Source organism: Amblyomma mixtum, chromosome 2 (assembly GCF_055824585.1).
Source record: "Amblyomma mixtum isolate Tamu chromosome 2, ASM5582458v1, whole genome shotgun sequence".
Lineage (NCBI taxonomy): Eukaryota > Metazoa > Arthropoda > Arachnida > Ixodida > Ixodidae > Amblyomma > Amblyomma mixtum.
Genome location: NC_143013.1, coordinates 264,083,159 through 264,109,330, shown reverse-complemented (window position 1 = coordinate 264,109,330; position 26,172 = coordinate 264,083,159). Strand labels below are relative to the sequence as shown.

The 26,172-nt window shown below is 45.7% G+C and overlaps 2 protein-coding genes across 9 annotated transcripts in view; one reads left to right on the top strand and one right to left on the bottom strand.

Annotated features, from left to right (window-relative positions):
• Positions 1-26,172, top strand: part of LOC149363853 (cyclin N-terminal domain-containing protein 1-like) — a 437,455-nt gene that overhangs the window by 14,030 nt on the left and 397,253 nt on the right. The gene's annotated exons all lie outside the window — the stretch shown is intronic.
• On the bottom strand, positions 2,874-21,327 carry LOC149363859 (uncharacterized). 3 transcript variants are annotated; one of them, XM_089573808.1, is made up of 6 exons: positions 20,912-21,327; positions 19,938-20,019; positions 19,289-19,363; positions 14,909-15,039; positions 6,815-6,923; positions 2,874-2,941 (listed from the first exon to the last, which is right to left on the bottom strand). In XM_089573808.1, exons 1-6 carry the CDS (start codon positions 20,925-20,927, stop codon positions 2,896-2,898), a joined length of 459 nt encoding a protein of 152 aa, XP_089429934.1. In that variant the 5' UTR covers positions 20,928-21,327; the 3' UTR covers positions 2,874-2,895. The 3 variants fall into 3 exon arrangements, with proteins under 3 accessions (XP_089429934.1, XP_089429936.1, XP_089429935.1); XM_089573810.1 differs by having other exon boundaries at positions 2,874-2,946; positions 20,912-21,325; XM_089573809.1 differs by having other exon boundaries at positions 19,938-20,016; positions 20,912-21,325.

Below are 26,172 nucleotides of genomic sequence, written 5' to 3'. Positions count from 1 at the left end.
AGTGAACACGTGATGCTGGAGCGGCGGTATACAAGGGGGTGCGCCTGCCTCTGCTAGGCGTACACGGGATAGAGATGCCTCCTGGAGACAGGGCTGCTCGTTGGAATGAGAAGCAAAAGTTGCGGCGTGCTACAGAGACTGATGAAGAGCGTGAAGAACGTCTAGCCAAGCGGCGTGCTCGATATGCAACTCGGCGACAATATGCTTCGCATCTGACTAGGCTTAACCTAAGCTAAGCCTCAGCCATTTTTTTTGAGGAAAGGAAATGGCGCTGCAATTCTCTGTCATCTCGGTGGACACCTGAACCGCACCGTACAGGAAGGGAGGAAGGGGGAATGAGAGAAGAAAGAGGGGCCGTAATGAAGAAACTGAATATTGTATTTGAGGAAAGGAAATTACGCAGTAACTGTCTCACATATCTCGGTGGACACCAGTTGAAAATTGTATTTGAGGAAAGGAAATTGCGCAGTAACTGTCTCACATATTTCGGTGGACACCCATCAAAATGCGTGCAGTGACGTCGCGACCATTTTGACCAATCTGAAACGCAGACAAATTTGCTAACACGCCTTGGTCACGACAGTATGAGCCATTAAAGGCTTTCGGCTTAAAAGAGGGAAACAAACTTATTGGTTGAAAGCAAGTTTAAAGGGAAACTGAGGTAATCGCCATCCAGCTTTTATTCTTGGCGAAAATCGATTGTACTGACACTTCAGCGTACCCACCAATAGCTGCATACCGAGCAGACCAAGCAGTACCGAGCAATAAACGCGTCTTTTGCTGAGAAAATTGCATTTCATTAAGATTTGGTTTATGGGGTTTAACGTCCCAAAACGACTAAGGCTATGAGAGACGCCGTAGTGGAGGGCTCCGGAAATTTCGACCACCTGGGGTTCTTTAACGTGCACTGACATCGCACAGTACACGGGCTTCTAGAATTTCTCCTCCAAAGAAATTCAACCGCCGCGGCCGGGATCGAACCCGCGTCTTTCGGGACAGCAGCCGAGCACCATAGCCACTGAGCCAAGAATTTTTCCGCCACTCGATTCCAACTCGCGACGTGTGTACATAAAAAATCACTCCTTTGTTCTTTTACATTTTTCGTCCGAGACTGCCCGGGACCCCTGTATGCTATTTGATTTGTCACGACAGCCTCGCCTATCGGCCTGACTTTGCTGAAACGTTTTTCACGTTTCTCACATTTTTTTTTTAAGGCGGAAGCCTTTAATGTCTCATCGTTGTAAGCAGCAGTTGTCGACAGAAAATGTCACGCTTTTCAATTGGTGGAAACGGTCGTGACGTCACAGTGCGCGAATTTCAAACGGGACCAATTGTACTTTGGCAAGTAACCCATGCAACCAATTGCAGGGATCGTATAGTGATGCTCCAAGTAAGTGGGACTGAGCTTAGTTAATTGCTGAATTACTTAATCAGCCTAATTAGCTTTACTAGTCAGGCCATATAAATAAATAAAACCGATTAAGAAATTGGTCGAGCTCGGGAATCGAACCCCGGTCTTCGGCGTGAGAGACGAGCGTGCTATCCACTCCGCCATGCCAGCTCGACGGTTTGGTATGAACAAAGGCGCGTCTAGTGAATACGGTGTCTTCACTCACTCTAATCCTCCTCCATTCCCTTCCGGCGAGGTTTAGGTGTCCACCGACAAATGAGAGACAGATACATTTCCTTTCCTCAAAAACCAATTTACCGACGAGCGAGGCGTAGAACCGAATGGGCGATGGCGTTCTGTGGACTCCCTGGCAGCGTTGCAAGACGCTGTTGCGTTCCACTCTTAGGGGCGAAGCTTAACATCTTAACCACACATCAGTGACCACACTTTAGGTCAAAAAAGTGCCCCCCCCTGAATTTTGTGAGACAGTTACTGCGTAATTTCTTTTCCTCAAATACAATTTTCATTTTCTTCATTACGGCTCCTCTTTATCTTCTTTCACTCCCACTTCCTCCCTTCCTCTACGGTGCGGTTCAGGTGTCCACCGAGATGACAGAGAATTACTGCGCCATTTCCTTTCCTCAAAAAGCGTTGCGTTCAAAGGGCAAGGCATCGCGCCGAACGGGTGGTGGCGTTCCGGGGACTCCCTGGCAGCACTACAACGCGCTGTCGCGTTCCACTCCTAAAGGCGAAGCTTAAGCGTCATTAATTAGCAGTTGATTAGTATTCAGGCATTAATCAGTAATTAACCATTAATTAGTGATTTGTCATCACTTAGTAATTAGTACTCAATTATATGTGACGCCACCAGTGCCACAGCAACAGCGAAGGTGGTGCGGAAAACGCTTCCGCCTCTACCCACTTTAGACAGTCAAAGTGCCCCCTGAATTTTCACGTTTTTTGTTTGTTTGTTTTTTTCACCAACGGATATGTTTTGGGGTTCCGGAGACTGTCACTCGGCTGTCCTCGCATTTTTGGTCGTGCCAGAGTGGACAGGGAGCAGACAACGACGCAGTCCCAGTCAAAACGCACTACAGGAATTTACGACAGAAAACTTCTGTAGTCTGTCGTATTTTGGGCATGTAGTATTTCTGTAGTCTGTCCTCTGTAGTCTGTAGTGTCGTACTTCTGTAGTCTGTCTTCTGTAGTGTAGTATTTCTGTAGTCTGTCTTCTGTAGTGTAGTATTTCTGTAGTCTTTCTGTAGTGTAGTATTTCTGTAGTCTGTCTTCTGTAGTGACGTAATTCTGTAGTGTCGTATCTCTGTAGTCTGCCTTCTGTAGTGCATTTGTGTAGTGTGTTGTATTCCTGTAGTCATTACCAAGTACGCTTTATTTGTCAATTAATATGCAGCTACAGAGCAGCAGTCTGACTCTGAACATTCGATGCATTCCTGCAGTACAGCCAGGTATAAAAACGCCTCACTTGGAGCAAATCGACTATTTATTTACATATATACAGAATTTTTCTTCAGCAGGTCTCTCTTGTTCAGACTGTCCTAGGTGAAGAAAAAGAACAGTGATATATATAGTATGCATACACAACAAATGCATGCAAATGTTACAAAAGTCATACAGTGGAATCTTGATTATGCATTCCCCTTTCATGCAACGATCCACATTTAACATCAAATTGGCACGGGCCCGACGTAAACCCATAGCAATAATGCATTAAAGCCTCAATTATACAACTGAAGAATATGCACACGCCGCTTCATACGATGGCTGGCGGGAACCGTCCGGAATGGGAGAGACATTGGCATGCAGAGCACTTTACTGACAGAAGTGACGTCAACCAAGCTGTTTCCAGATAGAAATCAAGATGCAGACGTGCATGCAACGTGTGACCAAGTGCATCATGGCCTGTAATGACTGTTCTGCCAACGGCTCAGAATGAGTCCGTGCATGCAACCCGCATCAGTGCGAGGCGGTCCGCCTGGCCCGTTTTTCCGCGCGCTTCACTTACGAAGACGTTGCGGGAATAAAAACTGCACGTTCATACCACCATAAAGTTATTGTAGAGGCGGTAAAAAGAGTAGACATTTCTGTGATCGCTGGTGGCTAGTTCAAAAGCGCTTCTCGCTACACCTTGAGTAAAGCACATGTTAGGCCTACAACACCAAGCAAGCGGTGTACTGTCAGCCGGCAGAACGCACATCACTGCAGAAATCGTGCCAAAGGTGGACATTGCGCTTTCTTTTTTCCTTTAAGATACGAATTCTTAGTACAGCATGAACTGGTGGGCGAGTTGGTCTGACATATCTTAGTGAAGCAGCGCAACGGCACAAGGCCAAGGGAAGAAGGGGACAAACAGCGCTGAACTGACAACAAATGTTTATTCCGGATGCTAACAGCATATATATACTCTTTTGCACCTTAGAAAAAACAAAGAAACAGAGAGCAGCAGAAAGTATCAATCCCAGTCATTGTGCGCATGCAGCTGTATCGCGTGTACATCGATCATTTGAAATCAGGAAGTTGTGCTCTTTCACCGAGATGGCAACGGAAAGAGTGCTGATACAATTCACACCCAGCTTCATGATCTCAGATGCCTCAATAATCTCTCGTGTAAGCTTATCCTTTTGTTTGGTAACAACTTGGCTGTTTTTGAATTCTGGGTAACATGAACAGTCACGACAGTGAGTACCTATGTGGCGGGCCGCGTTCTTGACATTGTTTGCGTGCTCTTCAAGTCTTTCATTAAGACACCGGCCAGTTTGGCCGATGTATGACCCACCACACTTCAACGGGACTGAGTACACCACGTTGTCTTGGCATGGCACATACTTCATCCTGTGGTTTTTCTTGCAATTATGACCAGATTCCGATCTTTTATCCGGGCGATTAACTCTCGCACACAAGCCACTCAGTCTGACAGGAGCCGAAAAAACATCTACTCCTGCCTTTTTGCCTATTCTCTTCAAATTGTGGGACACAACATGAACATAAGGTATTACTGCCCGATTTTTTTGCTTGGAATGGGGGACAGCTTTGCCCTCCTTCAGCTTTTTCAATATCCCTTCTGCTACTGATGCCAGAATATGAAGGGGGTATTTTGCGTCTATTAGCCTATCAACCTGATTGGAGAAACTAAATTCAAACTTGTGTGGGCAGGATTTTTGCATGGCATTTTGAAAGCATGACGCCACAATGCCTCTTTTAACAAGCTTCGAATGGGCTGAGCTGTATGGAAGTAAGGGCTTTTTACCCCTAGGATCAAATGCCCAGCATACATGGAAATCAGTAAAATATAAGGTCAGATCAAGGAACTTAAAGCGATCATTCACAGCCACTTCATGCGTAATTTCCAGCGGCGAAAGCACTTCACAGAATATCGCGCACAGGTCATTCACTTCCCCAGCGAAGCTAGCCGGGTCACAATCTAGTAAAATTAGGTAATCATCTACATATCGGAACGCTCTTGCAACTGTTGAGCTCATGAGTGATTGTTCGAGTGCCCTGTCAAGCTTAGCAAGGAACATGTCACTTAGCAATGGAGCGATGCAAGATCCTATGCAGATCCCATTCTTTTGAATAAAAACAGTTCAAAAGAATGGGATCTGCATAGGATCTTGCATCGCTCCATTGCTAAGTGACATGTTCCTTGCTAAGCTTGACAGGGCACTCGAACAATCACTCATGAGCTCAACAGTTGCGTGTTCCGATATGTAGATGATTACCTAATTTTACTAGATTGTGACCCGGCTAGCTTCGCTGCGGAAGTGAATGACCTGTGCGCGATATTCTGTGAAGTGCTTTCGCCGCTGGAAATTACGCATGAAGTGGCTGTGAATGATCGCATTAAGTTCCTTGATCTGACCTTATATTTTACTGATTTCCATGTATGCTGGGCATTTGATCCTAGGGGTAAAAAGCCCTTACTTCCATACAGCTCAGCCCATTCGAAGCTTGTTAAAAGAGGCATTGTGGCGTCATGCTTTCAAAATGCCATGCAAAAATCCTGCCCACACAAGTTTGAATTTAGTTTCTCCAATCAGGTTGATAGGCTAACAGACGCAAAATACCCCCTTCATATTCTGGCATCAGTAGCAGAAGGGATATTGAAAAAGCTGAAGGAGGGCAAAGCTGTCCCCCATTCCAAGCAAAAAAATCTGGCAGTAATACCTTATGTTCATGTTGTGTCCCACAATTTGAAGAGAATAGGCAAAAAGGCAGGAGTAGATGTTTTTTCGGCTCCTGTCAGACTGAGTGGCTTGTGTGCGAGAGTTAATCGCCCGGATAAAAGATCGGAATCTGGTCATAATTGCAAGAAAAACCACAGGATGAAGTATGTGCCATGCCAAGACAACGTGGTGTACTCAGTCCCGTTGAAGTGTGGTGGGTCATACATCGGCCAAACTGGCCGGTGTCTTAATGAAAGACTTAAAGAGCACGCAAACAATGTCAAGAACACGGCCCGCCACATAGGTACTCACTGTCGTGACTGTTCATGTTACCCAGAATTCAAAAACAGCCAAGTTGTTACCAAACACAAGGATAAGCTTACACGAGAGATTATTGAGGCATCTGAGATCATGAAGCTGGGTGCGAATTGTATCAGCACTCCTTCCGTTGCCATCTCGGTGAAAGAGCACAACTTCCCGATTTCAAATGATCGATGTACACGCGATACAGCTGCATGCGCATAATGACTGGGATTGATACTTTCTGCTGCTCTCTGTTTCTTTGTTTTTTCTAAGGTGCAAAAGAGTACATATATGCTGTTAGCATCCGGAATAAACATTTGTTGTCAGTTCAGCGCTGTTTTTGTCCCCTTCTTCCCTTGGCCTTGTGCCGTTGCGCTGCTTCACTAAGAGATTCTTAATACAGATACTGCAACCTGCTTCTGCGTAGTGACAGCGGTTTTAGAGAAAGTTTGAACAGAAAGACATGTCGCTGGCATGGCCGTATACTGTGCAGTGCACATCTCCGAAGGGTTGTAGTAGTCATATTCCTGGCGCGTCGTTCATATTTTTTCGAGATTCATCCGACAGCTACTTAATGTGCAGGAACAGAGCGCTCGCCTGCCTTGTCTAAAGCCGCCTCTTCCACGCTGAAAAGCCTGGCTGTGTGCGGTCTCAGAACAGTCTGCTAATGTGGTCCATAAGTGCTGTTAACAGTCTGGTTCATAAATATAATCTTCTGTGCGTCATCTCAGTAGCAGACTATCCTTAAGCAGAACTTGGGTAAAGCAGTATCTCACTATAGTAGGCAAATTCCAGTGCGATTTGCAGGTTATTCCAGTGCCTAAGTGTACCATACAGACAGTTAGGAAATACAGTCAAGTTACGAGTTTTGTAAGCACATGAGCTTACCCAATCTATTCATGCATATAACAAGAGACTATTGGCTTGAACAGATATTTACCGCCTCAGGCCACAGCACTTCTGTGCCAGGTAGCGCGTCACCTTCTTGTGGTACTTTTGGAGATCCTCAGCCGAGCAACCCTTCAGCTTCAAATAGTGCCAGAAGGAATCTGCACAGATGGGGTAATAAGTAATGTTAGTGTGGTTGAATATAAAAAATGAGCAGATCGAATAATGAGCATTAATACACCTAACATAGGTTGTCAGTTCGAATCCGTGCTGCAAGAAAGGCTCTAACTTAACTAGTAAGTTTATGCTGCACGACAGGCTGAATCGTATGACACCATCTGGTACATTCATGCCAAACGGTTCACCCACTAATTTTACAGGAATGTCGTGACTAAGCAGCCAGACTTTAATGCCTGCCAGACAGATATACATATACTGATCGATATAGTTTAGTTTCGAGCTGTGGTGCTCGAGCATCACACTGCCACCTGCTATTATTTTATTCCATTATCTAACCACCTCGGCTCCCATGGCAACTACTGGGATACACTGCTGCATTGGAGGCTGCCAACTTGGGTTCTATCCGTGGAATCAGCACAACTCAGGCTCAAAACGCAACCAGGCTGAGAACGCAACGCAATGCTCTAAAATTACTACCTCGGGCTAATAGCTCTGGGAGCAAAGCTTCACACACTGGTGCATAATATTATACTTCAGATACACCCAGCAAAGCAGTAGAGAGAAAAGCCCTTTGATGAATAACAAAATTTAGCTGGAGTTTAAAAACCCACTTGCACTCTGCGTAGGTTTGGGACTTGGGGGAAAAAGAGAGGTGCAGGAAATTGCAAAGGTTTTCAAGCAATTTCAACAAAATTTCAAAAATTATACAGCCCCTGAATTAGGGATGGCATACATCAAAGTGGTGACAAATGGAGTGACAAAGTTCCTAACACAGTGTGTGCACTGATGAGGAATGAGGAGGATTTGGTGTTTAACTGGAAGATTAACAGCAAATAAAGTTTATTGCGCATATCTGCTGCCTATGAAAGGCTAACCGCCGAATTCAGAAGTGCGCCTCAACTCGATACTCCGTCTCCACTCTGTGGAGTGGAGAAAACAACTGCTCTTCCATTTGATGGGCAGTTAGGATTGAAGAATGCCACTCGGCATTTCTTCAGACAAGGAGCTGCTCTAGAGACCTTCTTCCAACTGCCGTCCCTCGAGGAAGCATGAAAGGCAAATGATGATGAGAATAAGGCGAAAAATTGCCTTTGGCTACAAAAAAGCATGGCATGGCTATTATGTGTCTCTTTTATCACGCTGCACCACCTTAAGAACACAAAGAACCTCACCGTTTATTAGCCTAGTAAAACATCTTTTGCAAGCTGCCTGACGAAAGCAACAGAGAAAAACTACCGGAAACGCTTGCACATCTGGCAACCTTTGCCACCAATGATGTAGCGTCTATGTAGGCATTTACGAATGGTGTAAAAACTGCCGTTCGTCAACTTGTGGGAGGTTTCGCTGGCCTGCAGAGGCCAGCGGCGAAGCTGAGAAGTACCAAAATGGGTTTGGATTTATGGGGTTTAATGTCCCAAGTGACTCAGGCTATGAGGGATGCCATAGTGAAGGGCTCTGATAATTTCATCCACATGGGGTTCTTTCACGTGCACTGACATCGCACAGTACACAAGCTTCCAGCATTTTGTCTCTATCAGAATGCGACTGCCGCGGCCAGGATCGATCCTGTGTCTTTGAAGTCAACAGCTGAGCACCGCAACCCCTGAGACTGCTTCATCATCAAATTATGCATTACATAAATGACACTGCATCACAGAAAAGGACTAACAGTCATGGCCAAACTGTAGTTACAGCCAAAAGTTGGCACCGTGAACCTGCTCCCCACATCCAAAAGCTTAGACAGCTTCAGCCAACACACAGGAATCAGATTGTCTCCCAAACCCCATGACACTGCCTCCCAAAGAAGGTGGCAGCCAATAAGTGGGCAACAAAAAAGTAAACTGTGGGTAACAACTTGAACGTCTTGCATCACGCTACAAGGTGATGTGAAATTTGAGGAAAGGCCCCAAGAAGCACATAATTTTTAGATTTTCAGAGCACTCTTAGCCCTTTAAATGCCAAATGTTTTCCTAAAAAACATGCCAGAAATTTTAAGGAATCAATTTTTTTGTGTACATTATTCTTGAAGCCACTTCATTGCATACACATGGGTAGCTACAGAGCAGTCAGCTCAATGCACCGATTGTGGTTGACAGCACTCAGACATACAGACAAGGGACAGAAACAAAAAAGATGATGGCACAGGCACTGAACTTAAAACTTTTCCCAGAACTGCCGACATACTGCATAAATACCCACACCACAGGCACCAACACGCAGCGATTTATGCACTCGTGGTAACAAGAAGTGGTATGAGAAGTAGTGGAAAAACAACAAAAGCTAGAAGCAAAAACCAGAGGACACAGCACAGGATAAAACCAGAACAAGGTGAGAGAAAAATTTATAAGCAAGTCATTTTTAAAAGACTGCCAACAGTGGATAGGTTTGACCGAAAGAATATTTAAGAACTGGTCTGATAAAATGGAACTAAAAAACCTTATACACAAACACAGACCAAGCCCAGTGAAAAAAAAAATGAAGGAGAAATGGCAAGAAAAAACACGCAATAGAAGCAAAATGGCGATTGGGTAAGCAAACGAGAATTAAGCAACAAGCGAAGGTGAAGTGTGCTAAAAATTAAAAGGATAAAAGGGGAATAAAAACGCGCATGAGCCACAAAGGTGAAGCCAACAATTAAGATGGTTAAAAGTGGAAGATGACGTACAGTGAAGCCGAGAGATAAAATATAAAAAAGTGAAATTCAATAACCAGCATGAAGGCAAAAATCAAGGAAAAACACCAAAAGAGGGAAGTTGGCAGGAGGCAAGGCATGTAACACACATGTAGAACCAGGGCTAGATCAAGTACGTCCACAAAGAAAGGCAATCCTCCGAGTGAAACCAAGCGTGTTCTTTACATTCACCCCGGAGCCTGAAAATCTCTGTGGCTTCCACCATTGCATTGCGTCAGCTTATTACGGGGCTCTATTAACACAGTGGCTTTCTCGAACTTTGGGCAGCATGGCTTTTTTGCGTCCCATTATCAGCAGTGGACTTGCAGGTACCTAAGAGATGTACCCGATAAATCAGTGTAATGCTCTCTTAGCCTTCCATTGATGCCAATGTATACCTTGCAGCAAGAAAAAGGGATTGAGAAAGCACTTCTTGTGCATGCCACTAAGGGTTTCTGTGCAATGCAGTGCAGCCTGTTTCTTTTTTCTTTTTCATTGACGATCCTAGAGAGGTGTGATAGGTGATGGGGGGGGGGGGGGGGGGGGCGGCAGCAAAAAAAGCATCTACTCTATCTCTCGAATTTTCTAAAGGTAAATTTCACAGAACCTTAAGAAAATCGGAGAGAAAGCAGGAGTAGACATTGCCTTTTCTGACCCCCTGGCACCTATTGCAGTTGCGGAATCCTAAATGAAAAAAAAGACGCTGCACCACGCAGCACAGAAAACCCTTAGCGCCATGCGCGGAGGGCATTTAATCAATCCTTTTGTCTTGCGGCAAGGTATACATTGGCATCAATGAAAGGATAAGGGAGCATAAGATTGATTTATCGGGTACATTTCTCGGGAATCTGCCAGTCGGAAAGAGCAAAACCACAAAACTATCACACAGAGGCAGGTGACAACACAAGGCCGTACTGACAACTGAAAATTTATTGAACAGCAGTGCTTATATAGACAAGTCACGTGTGTAATCTGCAAACAATCGTAAAGAGGCAATAAAATTCAATGGCAACCATAGAGCTGAGCAAATATGACAATCACCTGCTCAAAAACGAAACAAAAACAACCGGGGGAAACACAGACAGAAACGCTAATTTTCCTGAAAAATGAACACAGTAGGCGTGCTGACACACTTATCTGGCTCTGACCTCAAGATGGCAACAGCCTCGACAATTTCTCTTTCCAACTGCTTCTTTCTTCATCCAATAATCTGTGTGCAGTTCAGTTTGGGATAGCAGTCTACAATGAGACAGTGAGTGGGACGGCAAATGCCTCCGGGTCTACTCAAGGAACACGCATACTCTTGCAAACAAATGTGTAAACATCTACCACTTTGGACGATATAAAACTGGCCACAGCTGAGGGGAATCTCGTACAACATGCCCGTTGGCGGTACTTTTTGAATGCCTCATGCCATGTGCAACGGGGGTGGTGTACACGATTCCTCTCAGCTGTGGTCGATTTTATACCGGCCAAATTGGTAGATGGTGAAACACTCCCTTGCAAGAGTATTAGCATTCCTTGGGTAGGCCCGGACGACCTTGCCTGCCTGTCCACTGTCCCAGTTGTAAAGACTTAACCTAAACTGAACTGCACACTATTATTGGATGAATAAAGGGCCAGTTGGAAAGAAATTCTCAAGGCTGTTGCCATCCTGAGGTCGAAGCCAGATAGGTGGGATAGCACGCCTTCTGTGTCCATTTTTCAGAAAGAATTGGAATTTGTTTCCCTCCCTAGGTTGTTTTTGCAATGATTGTTTGCAGATTACATGCGCAACTGATCCATATGAGCACTCATTTCTTCAATAAATGTTCAGTTGTCGTACCGCCTTGTGTTTTGCCTGCCTTTGTCCCATTCTGTTTTGCGGTTTTTCTAACGATTTCCAACCAACTGGCCTACAAGCACGTCCTAAATCTGCAAGTCCATTGCCAAAACTGTGACCGAAAAAAGCCATGCCACCCATGTTCGAAAAAGTGCCATTGTGTTAAAAAAGCACCAGAATAAGCCGACATGAACTGGTGGGAGCCGCCGGGATTTTGAGGCTCGAGGATTAATGGGCAAGAACACCCTCAGAAAAAAAGATTGCCTTTCTTCAGGATGTTTGACCTAGCCCTGGTTTTAAAAACATCTTGCATGCCTTGACTTTTCTGCCAACTCCTCTATTTTCGCGTTTTTGTTTGCTTTTATCTTTAATACTAATTGAATTTCACATTTTGATATTTTATAATTTAACAAAACTTCTGTTTGGGCTAGATGGTGCATAGCTATAAATGAAATGAAATTTAAGCGCACACGAAAAACGCACACAAGAGGAGATACACACAGGACAGGCGCTAACTTCATCTGATTTATTCGCAGGTAAGAGAGCGAAAATATATACATAAAACGAGGCATGCGCAGTAAAGAAACAGATCGTCATATCACAATGCGTGCTCAAGGTATCTGTATTCTGCCTGCAAAAGATTAACTGATTAACTGATTAAGATTAACTCACACAGTCATGCCCCCTCTTCCTGATGTGAAATGCTTCTAATAATTCACGTGCCGTCTTATCACCGCTCCTGCCAAGAATCTTTATCTCCTTCAGCCGCGGCTCGCACGCTCTGCAGTTCGCACAATGGTCAGCCAAATGTGTCCCTCCACCCCTTAATGCCCGCAAATGTTCCCCCGCCCGGTCATTGACACACCGCCCAGTCTGGCCTATGTAAGCCCTACCGCAGGTCAAAGGTATCTCGTAAACGACACCGGAACAGCAGTCGACATACTTCTTTGAGTGCTTCTTCCTGCAGCCACTCTTCTTTTCCATGCACGAAATGCGTGAGCAAAGGTGGGCAAGTTTCTTCGGTGCGGAGAACACCACAGGAACGCCGTGTCGGCTTGCCACCTTCTTCACATGATGGGCAACCTTGTGGATATACGGAACCACTACTGGTTTAAACGAGTTCCTTTCTAGTACGTTCGCTTTGGCGAACATGACCTGCTTGGTTTTTCGAAGAAGGGCCTCGGCCACAGAAACAATGACCGCGCCGACATAGGTACATAGGCACGTCCTCAGTAGGTACCTGCAGAAACACCTAGGCTCTCTACAGGTCCATGACCCCTTTACTGTAAAAAACTCGCTGCAGGTTGTACAGTTTCTCGAGGGTAATTCTGCAGTTGGGTATATGTTCTCGGTAGATGTGGAAGATCTGTTTTATTCTGTGCCCCACGATGTTTTGTTCGGTGATGTTAGGAGCGCGATAGAAGAAAGCGGAGAGGTGGAGTTCCAGAACTCATGCAGTCTTACAGTGGACAATTTTATGCGCGTTCTTGAGTTTTATTTAGGTGTCACTTTTATCTCTTTTGAGAATAAATTTTATCGTCAGAGACAAGGGATCTGCATTGGGTCCTGCGTAGCCCCTGTGCTTTGTAACCTGTTTTTAGCTTTTATTGACCGCGCCCTTGAGCAAAGCTTTAATGGGAAGGGAGTGCTGAAAGTTTTTAGGTACGTAGACGATTTTCTTATTGTTTTGAAAAAACTAAACAACATTTCTTACACCGAAGCAGTTGGCAGCATCCTGGAGAGCTTTCAGCAGAACGGGAGGGGATTGAGATTTACGCACGAACTCCCTTTACAAGGTTCGTTGCAGTTTTTAGATGTCAATTTTACTATAGGAGTTGATCATGTTTGTTGGGAGTACGCTCCGAGGGCACAGAAAGAGCTTTTACCTTTTGATTCCGCTCATTCCAAAACAGTTAAGAGGTCTATTGCCGGCCTATGCCTGGGGTCTGCTCTCTCGAAGTCGTGCCCGCATGCTATGCAGTGTAGCTTTAATAAGCAAGTACGCCGGCTACTTATGGCTGGGTTCCCCTGCGCGGTCATTGTTTCTGTGGCCGAGGCCCTTCTTCGAAAAACCAAGCAGGTCATGTTCGCCAAAGCGAACGTACTAGAAAGGAACTCGTTTAAACCAGTAGTGGTTCCGTATATCCACAAGGTTGCCCATCATGTGAAGAAGGTGGCAAACCGACACGGCGTTCCTGTGGTGTTCTCCGCACCGAAGAAACTTGCCCACCTTTGCTCACGCATTTCATGCACGGAAAAGAAGAGTGGCTGCAGGAAGAAGCACTCAAAGAAGTATGTCGACTGCTGTTCCGGTGTCGTTTACGAGATACCTTTGACCTGCGGTAGGGCTTACATAGGCCAGACTGGGCGGTGTGTCAATGACCGGGCGGGGGAACATTTGCGGGCATTAAGGGGTGGAGGGACACATTTGGCTGACCATTGTGCGAACTGCAGAGCGTGCGAGCCGCGGCTGAAGGAGATAAAGATTCTTGGCAGGAGCTGTGATAAGACGGCACGTGAATTATTAGAAGCATTTCACATCAGGAAGAGGGGGCATGACTGTGTGAGTGATACATCAGTTAATCTTTTGCAGGCAGAATACAGATACCTTGAGCAGGCATTGTGATATGACGATCTGTTTCTTTACTGCGCATGCCTCGTTTTATGTATATATTTTCGCTCTCTTACCTGCGAATAAATCAGATGAAGTTAGCGCCTGTCCTGTGTGTATCTCCTCTTGTGTGCGTTTTTCGTGTGCGCTTAAATTTCATTTCATTTATTGATATTTTATCTCTCTCGTTTTTACAGTAGCTCATCTTCCTCCTGTAGCCATGTTAATTCTTGGCTTCACCTTTGTTGCTCATGTGCATGTATTCCCCTTTTATTCTTTCAGTTTTTTAGCTCACTTCACCTTTGTAGACCAATTCTTGTTTGCTTGCCCAATCACCATTTTCTTTTCACGGCATGTTTTTTCTTGCCATTTTACTTTTATTTCACTACCCTTGATCTGTGTTTGCGTGTAGTGTTTTAGTTCCGTGTTATCAGACCAGTACTTGAAAATTTTGGTCAAACCGTTCCACTGTTTCACGTGCTGGTGGTCTTAAAAATGACTTGCTTAAAACTATTCCTTTAACCTTGTTATGGTTTCATCCTTCCCTGCTCTATAGTCTTGGTTTCTGTTTCTAGTTTGTGTTGTTTTCCCACTATTGGCCATATCACTTATTGTTGCCACGAGTGCATAAAATTGCCACCTGTTGGCGCCTGTGTTTTGGTTATATATGCAGTGTTTCGGTGATTCTGGAATAAATCTGTAGTCAGCACCTGTGCCCTCATATTTTTTCTTTCTGACCCCAGTCTGTGTTTCTAAGCTCTGTCAACCACAAAGGATCAGACCAACTAGACCGACAGCTTGTCCTATTCAAGCTCAATGCGTACTTTTCAAAGAAATGCTATGGCGAAAACACTGTACTTACAGTAAAGCCTGCTTGACTGAGCGAATACCACTGGCAATTCGCAAATTCCCAGCCTGCTCCTGATTGCTGGCTCAAGCCGCACGCAACTTTGTGGCTTGCACGACTTCCACGCAACTCTTGGTCCCTTGAAACTGAAACATAGAGGGATGAGTGAGAGATATCAGATTTGATATGCTTGTATTGCTGCAATGACTAAGAAAAAACGATATTTTCCATAAGAACAATTATTATTTCACACTAGCTTCGCAGAGTAAACCTCGTTTATCACGACCTCGTTAACACTGACATACTGCACAGTCCCAGCCTGACTGCATCTAGTTCTATGGTGTCATATGCTTGTTAGCTATGAGCCCTTGGCCTTGCACCGGTTAATACAGACAACCACGGAATGGGCAATCAGCTCCGACCTTTTGAGTCATAGATACTCACAAGCTCAGTGGTCCCAGGGGTTCTAGAAATATTGGCAGGGCGACACAGTAACAAGCATTCCGCACCACTTGCTCTCGCTTCATTGCAAAAAAACTCTCACAGCAGACCTGTCCTCCATTTTGCAGTGTGAAAATAATCAAATTCAAAGCATGCACACAAAATGTGGACCTCTCTTCGAACAGAGCTTCAGAAATACGGGTATAATTATTGTAATTAAACCTACCTGCAGTTTTCAATTTATCCTAAAATTTTATGCAACTCGACAAGCAATAAGCATTAAAAAGGAATTAAAATAGCCAGCACTGTTTAAACAATATAGCTACGAAGAAATACGAGACGTATCCACTACTCTCCAGTGGTTCTTTAGCTTCATGCATTATCAATCTACACTTTCTTACAGGCACATTTGCACGTGAAACTTGGGTTTAACCCAATCTTGATGAATCTTTCTGAAATGCAACAATCAGGAGAAACCAGTTTTACTCAAAAACAAAGGGCCCTATACAATGCATCACAAGGCCGGCTAGGCGCACTCAAGACTACAGCCCCTTCCACAAGTCTCCAATTTGCCTGTCCTCTACAAGTTGCAGGATCCCTGTCCACTGCTTGTCGAATTTCGCTATCCCGCCTTGCTAGTTCTCCCACTGCCCTTCTCAAACTCTTGGAATTCTGTTGCTCTAGCAGATCATCAGCTATTGTATTATTTTTTGTTTTAGCACTACACACTCCATGCCAACAATGCTGGATAATGTACTTTCAATAGGTTTGTAGAGCGTGCAAGTGGCTTGCAGCTTGACGAATAGGTGAGAAAAAAACGCGGAGCCTGACAAATAGGTGTGAAAAAAACGTGGGTTATTTGGAAGAAATGGGCTTGGGCAGGAGATGTAATGCAAAGGCAAGATAACCAGTGGTCCTTAAGAGTGATAGAGTGGATTCCAAGAGAAGGCAAACGTAGCAGGGGGCAGCAGAAAGTTAGGCGGGCGGATGAGATTAAGAAGTTTGTGGGGATACGGTGGCCACAACTGGCGAAGGACAGGGTTAATTGGAGAGACATGGGAGAGGCCTCTGCCCTGCATTGGGTGTTAGACTGATGATGATGACAACCTGGTGAATTTGCCTCGCAACAACCGCTGCAGCCTGATATTTTGTAGAGCAGCACAATGGCCTTCATTTTTTGAGTGGTGAAGTATTCAAATAGCATTTTGTTTCAACCATGAGTGTAAAGGGAAGACATTTTATGTTGCACAAAATGAAGGAATTACATGCATACTGGGCTTTGGAAGAATGCCCTGTGGACATTACAAAACACTGCCATCCTTGCTTTATCTCTGCCAGGTAACAAAATTCATTATTCTCCAAATACTTTGGACAAAGACAAGCTGCCGTGCACTCATTCGAGCTCAGTGGACTTTCCCTCAAACCAATCTTCAGTAAATAATATCAGGATTAGGCAAAAGTAACTGTAGTGTATTTCAGTGAGTCAGTGCCTTTTACAGAAAGTTTTGGAAACAGAAAAGTTTATGAGCTTTGTGAGCACATGATTGCCCAATCTATTTACATAGTCAAATGGGAAATTTGCCTTCCTATTCAATTTATGCACATTCAAACAATATTTACCGCTGTAGGCCACATCAGTTCTGTACCAGGTAGCACATGCCAAAAAAAAGCCTTGATAGCGTAATAAGTAATGTGTGGTTGACTATAGAACTTAAAATCTAGGCCATATCTCTTGGATCTAATCTTGACATATTTCTGCATAATACTATACTGCAGATACAAAAAGCAAAGCAATAGAGAGAGACAGAGAAACTTTGCTAATGAAATGAACAAAATATTTACTTAAAATCGCTGACCTGTTACTCAGCATGAGGGAGGAAATAAGAGGGAAAGACGAAGGAAAACAGGTGCAGAAAATTGTTAACGTTTAGAAAATAATAAATTTAAACAATTTTTGGAAATGATGTATTCATTACTTTACTTGGTTTTAAAGGGTTTAATGCCACAAAGCGGCGCAGGCTATACAGGGCGCTATTGTAGAGGACTGGAAAATTCTTTAGGTGTGCTGACATCACACGGTACCTGGGCCTCTAGCATTTCGTCTCCATTGAAATGAGACTAGTACAGCTGGAATCAAAACTGGCTGGAATAGAACCTGCCTCTTCCGGGTCAGCAGCCAAGCACAATAACCACTCAGCCACCATGACGGCTCCCATTTGGGGTGACATGCATCAATGTGCTGACTGGCGGGGCTGACAAAGTTCACTTCAGAGAGGGTGTGCATTGATGAGGTTATATAGTTCAATTCTCCCTGTGCCACATAATTAGACAGGTAAAAATTTATTATGAGCATATGCTGCCTATGGCAGGCCAAGAGATGTAAGACACAAAGCATATGTCCATAAAATGAAAGCAAGAACAGCACAATTTCCTGCTGTGAGTAACCGCTCCACTATCCAAAAGGATAGCCAGCTTCTTTAAAAAATGTATGTCCTGCCTATGTCCATTTATGATTCCCGCTCAGATTTTAATTCGCATTTATTTCCAACCAACTCAGTTCTCTCCCAATCTCTTATCATTAACCCTATGATTTTCCTGAGTGGTTCACCGCACTGTTCTCAATTTTAAGCCCTTTGTAAAGTACCCCACTTTTCCCGACAGCGTAGCAAAGGCAAAGCAGTTTAAAATTTCTTTTTGAGCATACTGCAAGGTGCTGCTCGTAACTTCTGAGTGCATGCCTAAGGCAATAAACCCCTTTCTTATTCTCCCAACCATTTCTTTCAAATGCTCTATATCTGTGCATGACCTGGCCGAGGTGTATTCTGTTTCGACTTCCAGTACCTTACTGCATTTCATAAAAAGGCCTCTTTCCTGATTATTAAGTATTGATTTAGCTCTCATTTTCACACTGAGTATTGATGTCCTCAATCATTTGCAAGAATTCATCACTTATACTACAACTCACCATTAATACTACAATAACATGAAATCAAATATAACTGAGCGGTTCTCCATGAGTCTTCGCATTTCCTGAACCAACCTGCTGCTATGCAGAGAGGGTCACCTCGTCTAGCATCATCACATCTTGTTCAGGGTATGTGGGTTGTGCAAAGTAAACAACAGTTGATTTCAGGTCACTGCAGTCAAAGCTACAAAGTAGCTGGTGCAATGAAATGTTAGTTCTAAGAAGGTCTGCTCGTTTTTTTTTATGCAGGCCCAAGTGAACACAGGCTAAACTGCATGCTGTTTGATGTCAGTGCAGGATAAAGATCCCCAGGTGGCCAAAATTATTCTGCAGCCCTCTGCTACGGCACCTCTTTTCTTCTTTAACTCCCTCCTTTATCCCTTCCCTTGCATCATTGTTCAGGTGCCTATCAAGATGTGAGACAGTTACTCTGTCACTTCCTTGGCTCAAAAACCAATTTAAAATTTTTCAAGGATACTGTCAAGAACGTAGAGGTACAAACTGTACAGTATAACCACATGCCACAGCAATAAACCAGCAATACATCTGCGCTGACAGGAGCTTGCCAAGTACGCTGCAAGGATGCTATGCCACGCAAGATTTGGTGTCATCATACAATGTTACTTTACTGACTGACATTTCAATGTACAAGCACTAAATACCATTAAAGTATTATTGTACAGCACAACGTTTTTAAAAGATAAACGAACATTTTGGCCCTTTTAGAGGACACATATGCATAAAAGGCAACAGGTGTGGAATAGTCACTGCACCTGAAGCAGGCTCAACTTTATAATAACAGCGCAGTGTCAAGAGCTACATGTGCGGCTATATTTCGTACAAATTTGCAGTTCATGTAATAAGCTGAGGTACTGCTGTAAAGTGCATGTAGAGTTCTGCATGCATTTTTAAACACAGCAGTGAGCCTATGTTGAAAATATTTTTCAAAACAGGCAGGTAAGGTATGCGTAACTGAAAAAGATAATTACCATGAATGGCTTGGAGGGATGGCACAGCTGAAGGCAGGAAGCACGCATGGCCCAGCAGATGCTGGCAGCTGGCAACTGCAGATAAATACGTCCCAACCAACAGCTGTCAGTGCCAGTGACAATGTCATGAATGACGACAAAACAAACTGTCGACTGCTTCAGAAACTAAAATGAGGTATTAATATAGGAACACAAAAAGCAATGAGGTGGCCCATGACAAAATAAATAAGGAGATTGTATGTGAAACACCCATACACATTCTTTGGGTACATTTACATGACTGTCATAACCACATTGAAAGATGAGCTGGCTGGAATACCGCTTTATTCTTATGCATGATGAAAAGAGCCCAACTATTCGAATATAGCATGCGCAGGCTTTAGTTAATTACTATTAGGGTGCCTTGCACCAGCGTCTAATGTATTCTTAAATTGAACATAGCACCCAGTCGACCAGTTTACCTTGCATAAATGAGAAGAGAAAATGCAAAAGACATGCATTCAATACCAAGGAGCCCGATATCTCACGTCACAACTGAGCATGATACGAAAATTAGTAGTGCATTTAACAAATTCCACACAAATAAAAACAGCAAAACATTTGTCGAGTGGTAATGCAAGTAGGGGCAAGAGCAAAAAAAAAAAAATACCGAAGAACACTGGTGAGTGAGGTGCAGGGAGGTCTGTGGGTAGGGTTCCGTGCCTGGGAACAGTTCCGAGCGCGGAGAACTGCTGCCGGCAGTCAACCAAGAATAAATAAGAGAAAGTGAAAATGAATAACAAACCGTCACCAATTGCGAACGACCTGAAAGCGGGCCGCATAAGCGAGGCATACAGCAAAAAGCTTGAAATCCCAAATAAGTGTGCAGTTGCATCCGCAACAGTTCAGTGCCCTGAAGGAGAGGAAGCATGGACGCCTACAGTTCAGGGAAGACACAAGAACGACCTAACTGACATAATATTGCCAAATTCTGTTCCAATGGGGAAGCACAGATAAAAAGTTTACAAATGACTAGTACATATGCGCCAGCCTTCCACATGCGATCACTGTCTTCAAAATAATTTGCATGACGAATATTAAGAAGTAAGCACTGATCCGATGAGCACCAACACCGAGCAAAACCATCCGTCGTCTGTTCGCAGTTCGCCTAGCGCGAGTGCTTCATCGCGCAGCACTGCCGCTCATAATAATCTTCTAAATAGCACAAATCCATCCGATGGGTACCAGCCGCGAGCAAAATCACCCGTTGTCAGTTCCCTCGCCTGTTCTCAGCTGTCCACGCAAAAGCGCTCTCACCCGCGGCACTGATCGTCGTCTTCTACGCAGTACAAATCCATGCCAGTTGAATGTAGTAAACATTGTAGTTTTTCGCAGCGCTAGCAAGCGACCGCATAACTCTGCTGTGATCTCTGGTGGCATTTTTATTTACCACGGCACCTGAGTACTAAACGCAGACTATGAAGCAAGACTTGTCACGCAGGCTATACGTCCGTTCTTTTCAGGCAACGCATTATAGCTGAGGCAACCGCACGCAGACTGCCTCCACTGCCATCCCTATATAGCCGCACACTAATAACGCGTGTGAATACAGATCAGTAATAGAGAAGCGGTGACGGTACTCACCAATCATGCAGCTCATCCAGGCTTAGTAAAACCGCGCCGTCGTCTTCATTGCCTTTCCAGATGACAAGACGTCGTAGCGCTGCCTTTCTTCACGGCTTTGCCCGTCCAAACTCACCGATGTTGACTGGGCGTAATACTCGTCGTTGGCTTCCAAAACACACTTCTGTTCTTCACACATGTCCGCCGCACAAGCACTCAAACAATGCCATGAAAATCCAAATAACACAAAACGTGAGGCAACGCACGCACTGACATGGCGCCGGCGCCAGCGGCTTTGCCCTTGTTTTTGCGTCGTTGAAAAACTGCAACTCAAATGCGCTTTTTTACTACTAATATTTGAATTATGTTCAGAAGAAAAATATTTCAATTGTTTTAAATTTATTTTTTTATTAAGTGCGAACACTAAAGCGCTTTTATATACTTTTGTAGAAGCTGCGATCCTGTGATCCCATCACCCAGGGTGCCCCGGATGTTCTAGCAGACGATGGAGCAGACGACGGCGCAGACGACGCTGTTGACGGAATGAAATTTCGTTTGCTGCCAGCTAAAATCTCTTAATTGCGACAAAACGGGCAAAGAAATGCACCGTACCTCAAGCTGGTGCATATCAAGGATATGTTGGACGTGAGCGGTAGGACTGAGAGCAGCTGCGATGCATTACTTTGACTGACGCGGGCATGCTCGACGGAGATTTACACGAAACTGAGGGCTTAACTGTGACCCGTACAAGCGGATAACTTTGATATCAACTGCTTTGCGAAACTACGCCGATAGTTGCGTCACACTTTAGCTGATATGCAACAGCGGCTCGCACTCGCCGCATCTTGCTCGCGTGTACTTTCACAATTGAGCAAGAGCCCACATGGAAGCCGATAGAAGCAACTGTGTTTTCGAGTTCAGATTGTTCCGCGAAATACGAGCAGCTTGTTTTAGCACGCACTCGAATTGTAGTTCTCAGCCAGTGCGTCACGAGCGGTGACGATGGCCTCGATGACGAGCGTAAGAATCACCTTAAGGTGGCCGCAACGAAGCCGGTATCCCAAGCGTATACAGTGAAAGCTCGTTAATTCGACCCCCGTTAATTCGGAAAATCGGATAATTCGACGCGCGCGCGAGGTCCCTACAATTATACATAGGAGTCTATGGGGCGAAACTCTCGTTAATTCGAACAAATTTTGCCGTGCGTCGGTTAATTCGACTTCACTCCGCAGCCCGCCAAGCCGGTTTGCCGAGAGCAAAAAGAAAAAAAAAAACTGCCATGAGCGGCGTTACTGTACGGCTGATAGGCCATCCGTATGGTCATATTATCATCCATCCATCCATCCGAGGAAGCGAGTTAGCGGCGGCCGAAGCGGCAGGCGTCTTTTTTTTTTGTGCTTTGTTGTGTCGCAGCAGTCGCTACGATCGCGGTTATTTACGGCGCCTTTTTTGGTAAATGCGCGCTTTGTCAGCGTGTTTACTGCGCTGCTTGTTGTTGCTGTTTTGTTGCGACTGAGAGAAGGGTGAAAGGAAATTGCAAGGGATTGCCTACTGGCTCAGCCGAGCCACCACCGCTGCCATGTGCAGATAGAGGAGAGTTAAAAGATCAGAGGAAAGATAAAGAGAAAAGATAAGACGCGCGTCCCAGCAACAACGCCGTCCCCGCGAACGCTGGCTGAAAAAACAGATAAGCGGGGAGCCGCGCTCCCTTCACCTCCTCCCCACCTCCTCCCCGCGCTGCTTTCGGGTGGGTAGCGCGCAGGGCCTGCGCGCCTCGCCTTTGTGTCCTGTCAACTGACCGAGGATGAAATAATTAAAGTGACAGGCGCTGACAACGACGACGATTTACGATTGTGAGCAGTTGTCCCAAATGCCGAAGTGCACGGTGAAAGAAGCCGCAGAAGCCTTGTCTGTGCGGGAGGACTTCTGTGAACAAATCCCTGACGGCGCGTGTGCCGCGGAGCACCTGGCAGCTGTTAGAGCTATCGTAGTCGCTCAAATTCGCTCGAAAAAGCAGACGGTGATTACAGATTTCCTTGCCAAATAAAGGTATACGTCCTGTTGCGGCAAACATTGTTTTTTGTTGTTCATTCGATAATTCGACATTCGGATAATTCGACAATTTTTCGCGGTCCCATCAGTGTCGAATTAACGAGCTTTTACTGTATGTGAGCTAAAAGTTGTTTACCTGTGCTGCAAACGTGGGCTCAGTCGCAGTCCAGCCGCTAGCTGCTCAGTTTTCCAGCCTTGCGAGCCCAAGTCGCTGGCTGCTGAGCATTGCGGGAGCTGAGCTTTCAGAAATGACACTGCCCGCGAGCGCGCCGGGCGACAAGTTTGCACTGCTCCCTGGATGTCGTATTCGTCGCTAAGCCTGGCAGGTTTCATATCGATGCCAGAGCTGAGAGTGCTTTCGAACTGGCTAGCGCTGAGGTGCTACTCTCTTCACTGTACGTTGTACTGTGAACCATGTCTCGTAGTGAAATAAAGATATGCGCGGTTTCCGCGCTAACGGTGACGTCGAGGACGAGCTTAATAAACGATTGTAAGGCAGCAGATATTCGATGCATATATGTGTGCTAAATTTGTTCACCTATGCTGCATGCAAACGTGAGAATAAAGTCTCGCTCAGTCGCAGGACAGACGCTCGCTGCTCGATTTTCCAGCCTTGTCTGCTCAGTTCGCGAGCTACTGAGCCAATCATTGAGCGAGCCGAGCTTTCGGCAACGACGCCGCCCGCGGGCGCGCCGGCCGACGAACTGCGCGCTGCTCTCTAGCTACCCTTGTCGTCGCTAAGCTTAGCCGATTGCACATCGACGCCTAAGCTGAGTGCGATTCGGAACTGGCTAGCACTGAGGTGCTACCCTCGCCACCATTTTACTGTGAGCCCCGCGTCATAGTGAAATAAGCTCGGTTTCCGCGACCCCTTCAGGAGCAGAGCTAGCAGAAGCCAGGCGAGCTGCAATGGGCAGCAGAAGCGGCTGTGGGAGAAAATTTGTTTTGCTGTTACCGCTTCTACCAACAACTCGATATTGGCTAACGATACTCTATCCCAGAGCTTAGTAAATGGACGTGAACAAACAATACCAGTGAATTTTTCTGACGCCGGCTTCCAGGCTGGCAGGCCGGTCCCGAGAAGAGCGCCCTTACGCTTGCATGGCAGTGGCGCACGTCAAAACCGCCCCGACATTCTACTCTTCGCTCAGGTTGTCGTAGCACACTGTTAATAGCGAGGGACCAGAACACTTTAGTGGACCGAGCGTGAGGGACCAGAACACTCTAGAGGACGAGGCGCGAGGGCGCAGGAGACTGAACCAAAGCGCGCGATCGACTGACGTCAGTCCCAAGACTTCTCATTTCACGTGAGAATCAAACGAGCAGGCGAGCTGCAGGTCACTCTTGTAGGTGTGAGGAAGTGTCGTGGAGCTGCTGCCCGATCGCAAGCGACTGCTGGCCGCATGGCCTTTGCTATTGCGAGTGTGAATGGACATTAAACGCACGTTTACAGTAGGGAGTCACAGAGTTCGCGCGAGTTAATTAAGCCCCTTGGTCACGGAGGGGGAGCCCCGAACTAATACATCCTCATGGGGAAGTCACTCACTGACCGAATTCTTGCGGCGCGACTTCATGTCGCAGAACTCGCCACCCAATCCTTGGCGTCGCGGGGTAACGCCACGTCGACTGGCAAATATTCGGGTTCTTGCTCCTCCGGGAAATTACAGCGCAGGCGCGACGCAACGGTCCACGCGCGCGCCCTTTCTAGGCGTCCGTGTTCAAACACGCTCAAGGCTGTACTAGGCCTTAGGATTCGTACGCTGTTCTCTATATTTAGCGAGATGGTTGTGTCACTGTCATGAAATTTTCAATGGAAGCAATGAACGAAGTCGTACGTAAGAATATATATATATTTTTTCATATTTTATGATGATCTTGCAGCATGCGCGGCTAAAAACTGAAACGTGGAAACTTGATATGGGAGTCGCCTTGATCATTTATACAGGCAACAGGTCATGCGTGCGTAACATACATGCTGCCTTTGTGATAGCAGGACGATTACTGCGAGTAATCTTCCAGCTTTTTCGCCATCAGGTTACTCTCATTACGTGACGTTAAGCGACGCGTATATGTGACCTTAGCCTTTTCTCCGCATGTGGTAGTGGGTACAGTATGTTGCGAGACGCACAGGTCACAGCAGCCACGAGTACACTGACCTTCAGTAGCGCTATTCGTCATGCTCGCGCCGGATGGAATGAAGACGCTCGCGTGGCTCGCAGCATGCCACTACCGCAAGCACTGCCTCATTCACAGGCACCGCTAGCATTCTCGCTGGTGCATATGCTTTCTCTTGAGCATGGTCTTCTTTCGCTCACACTGTCATGTGCGAACTGAAGGGAAGATTGATTGCGAGCGGCGCCTCTCATCCCCGCCAATTTTCGTGCGGCCGGTAGCTAGGTAGGGAAGCGAGTTGCAAACTCGAGTCGCGTTTGTGAATTAACACTTCATTTAATTCCCTCGATGATCGTCGCCAATCGATCAAAGCAAGTCGCATCGTCTTCGTGGCTCGCCAAAGTGCAAGCGATTTAACACGAAATTGGTGAATGTCCGCCTATCACTATCCCACGATGGCGCTACAGAAATTCGAGATTTCTGTAGAAAACCACAATTACCATCGACTGCAACCTCTAACACGACACTTGCCTCCACAGATATTTGTCCCAAGACAGAACCCACGACAGATATTTGTCCCAAGACAGAACCCACGACAGGTATCTGTCGCAAGACAGACCCACGACAGGTATCTGTCGCAAGACAGATACCTCGACAGGCTGTAGTGTCGCGCGACTGAACCCGCGACAGGCAACTCTGTCGAGGCACGCAGGCCCTGTCGCGCGGCACGACCCTCCCTGAAGCACGACAGCACCTACGACAGAAACCTGTCGCGCGACAAATCCTGCGACAGGCACTTTCTGCACACTACAAAATACAGGAATGATGACTGTCGTGCGACAGAACCCACTACAAACACTTTTGTCGCGAGAAAGAACCCACGACACGAGCCCCTGTCGCACGACACAATGCACTACAAGAGAGCTTGTCGCGCGACACAAAATTTTGTCGCGCGACAGATACGCGACAAAAAATTCTGTCGTGCGTTTTGATCGGGGTATGTACTGCTTGCGGCCATAATGAGAGAGAGTCAAAGCATAAATACTTCTTGCTGCGCAAATTGTTTTCCAACTAAAGGTTGGGTGCAACGGGGAGTGAATAAAGAAACATTTACATAG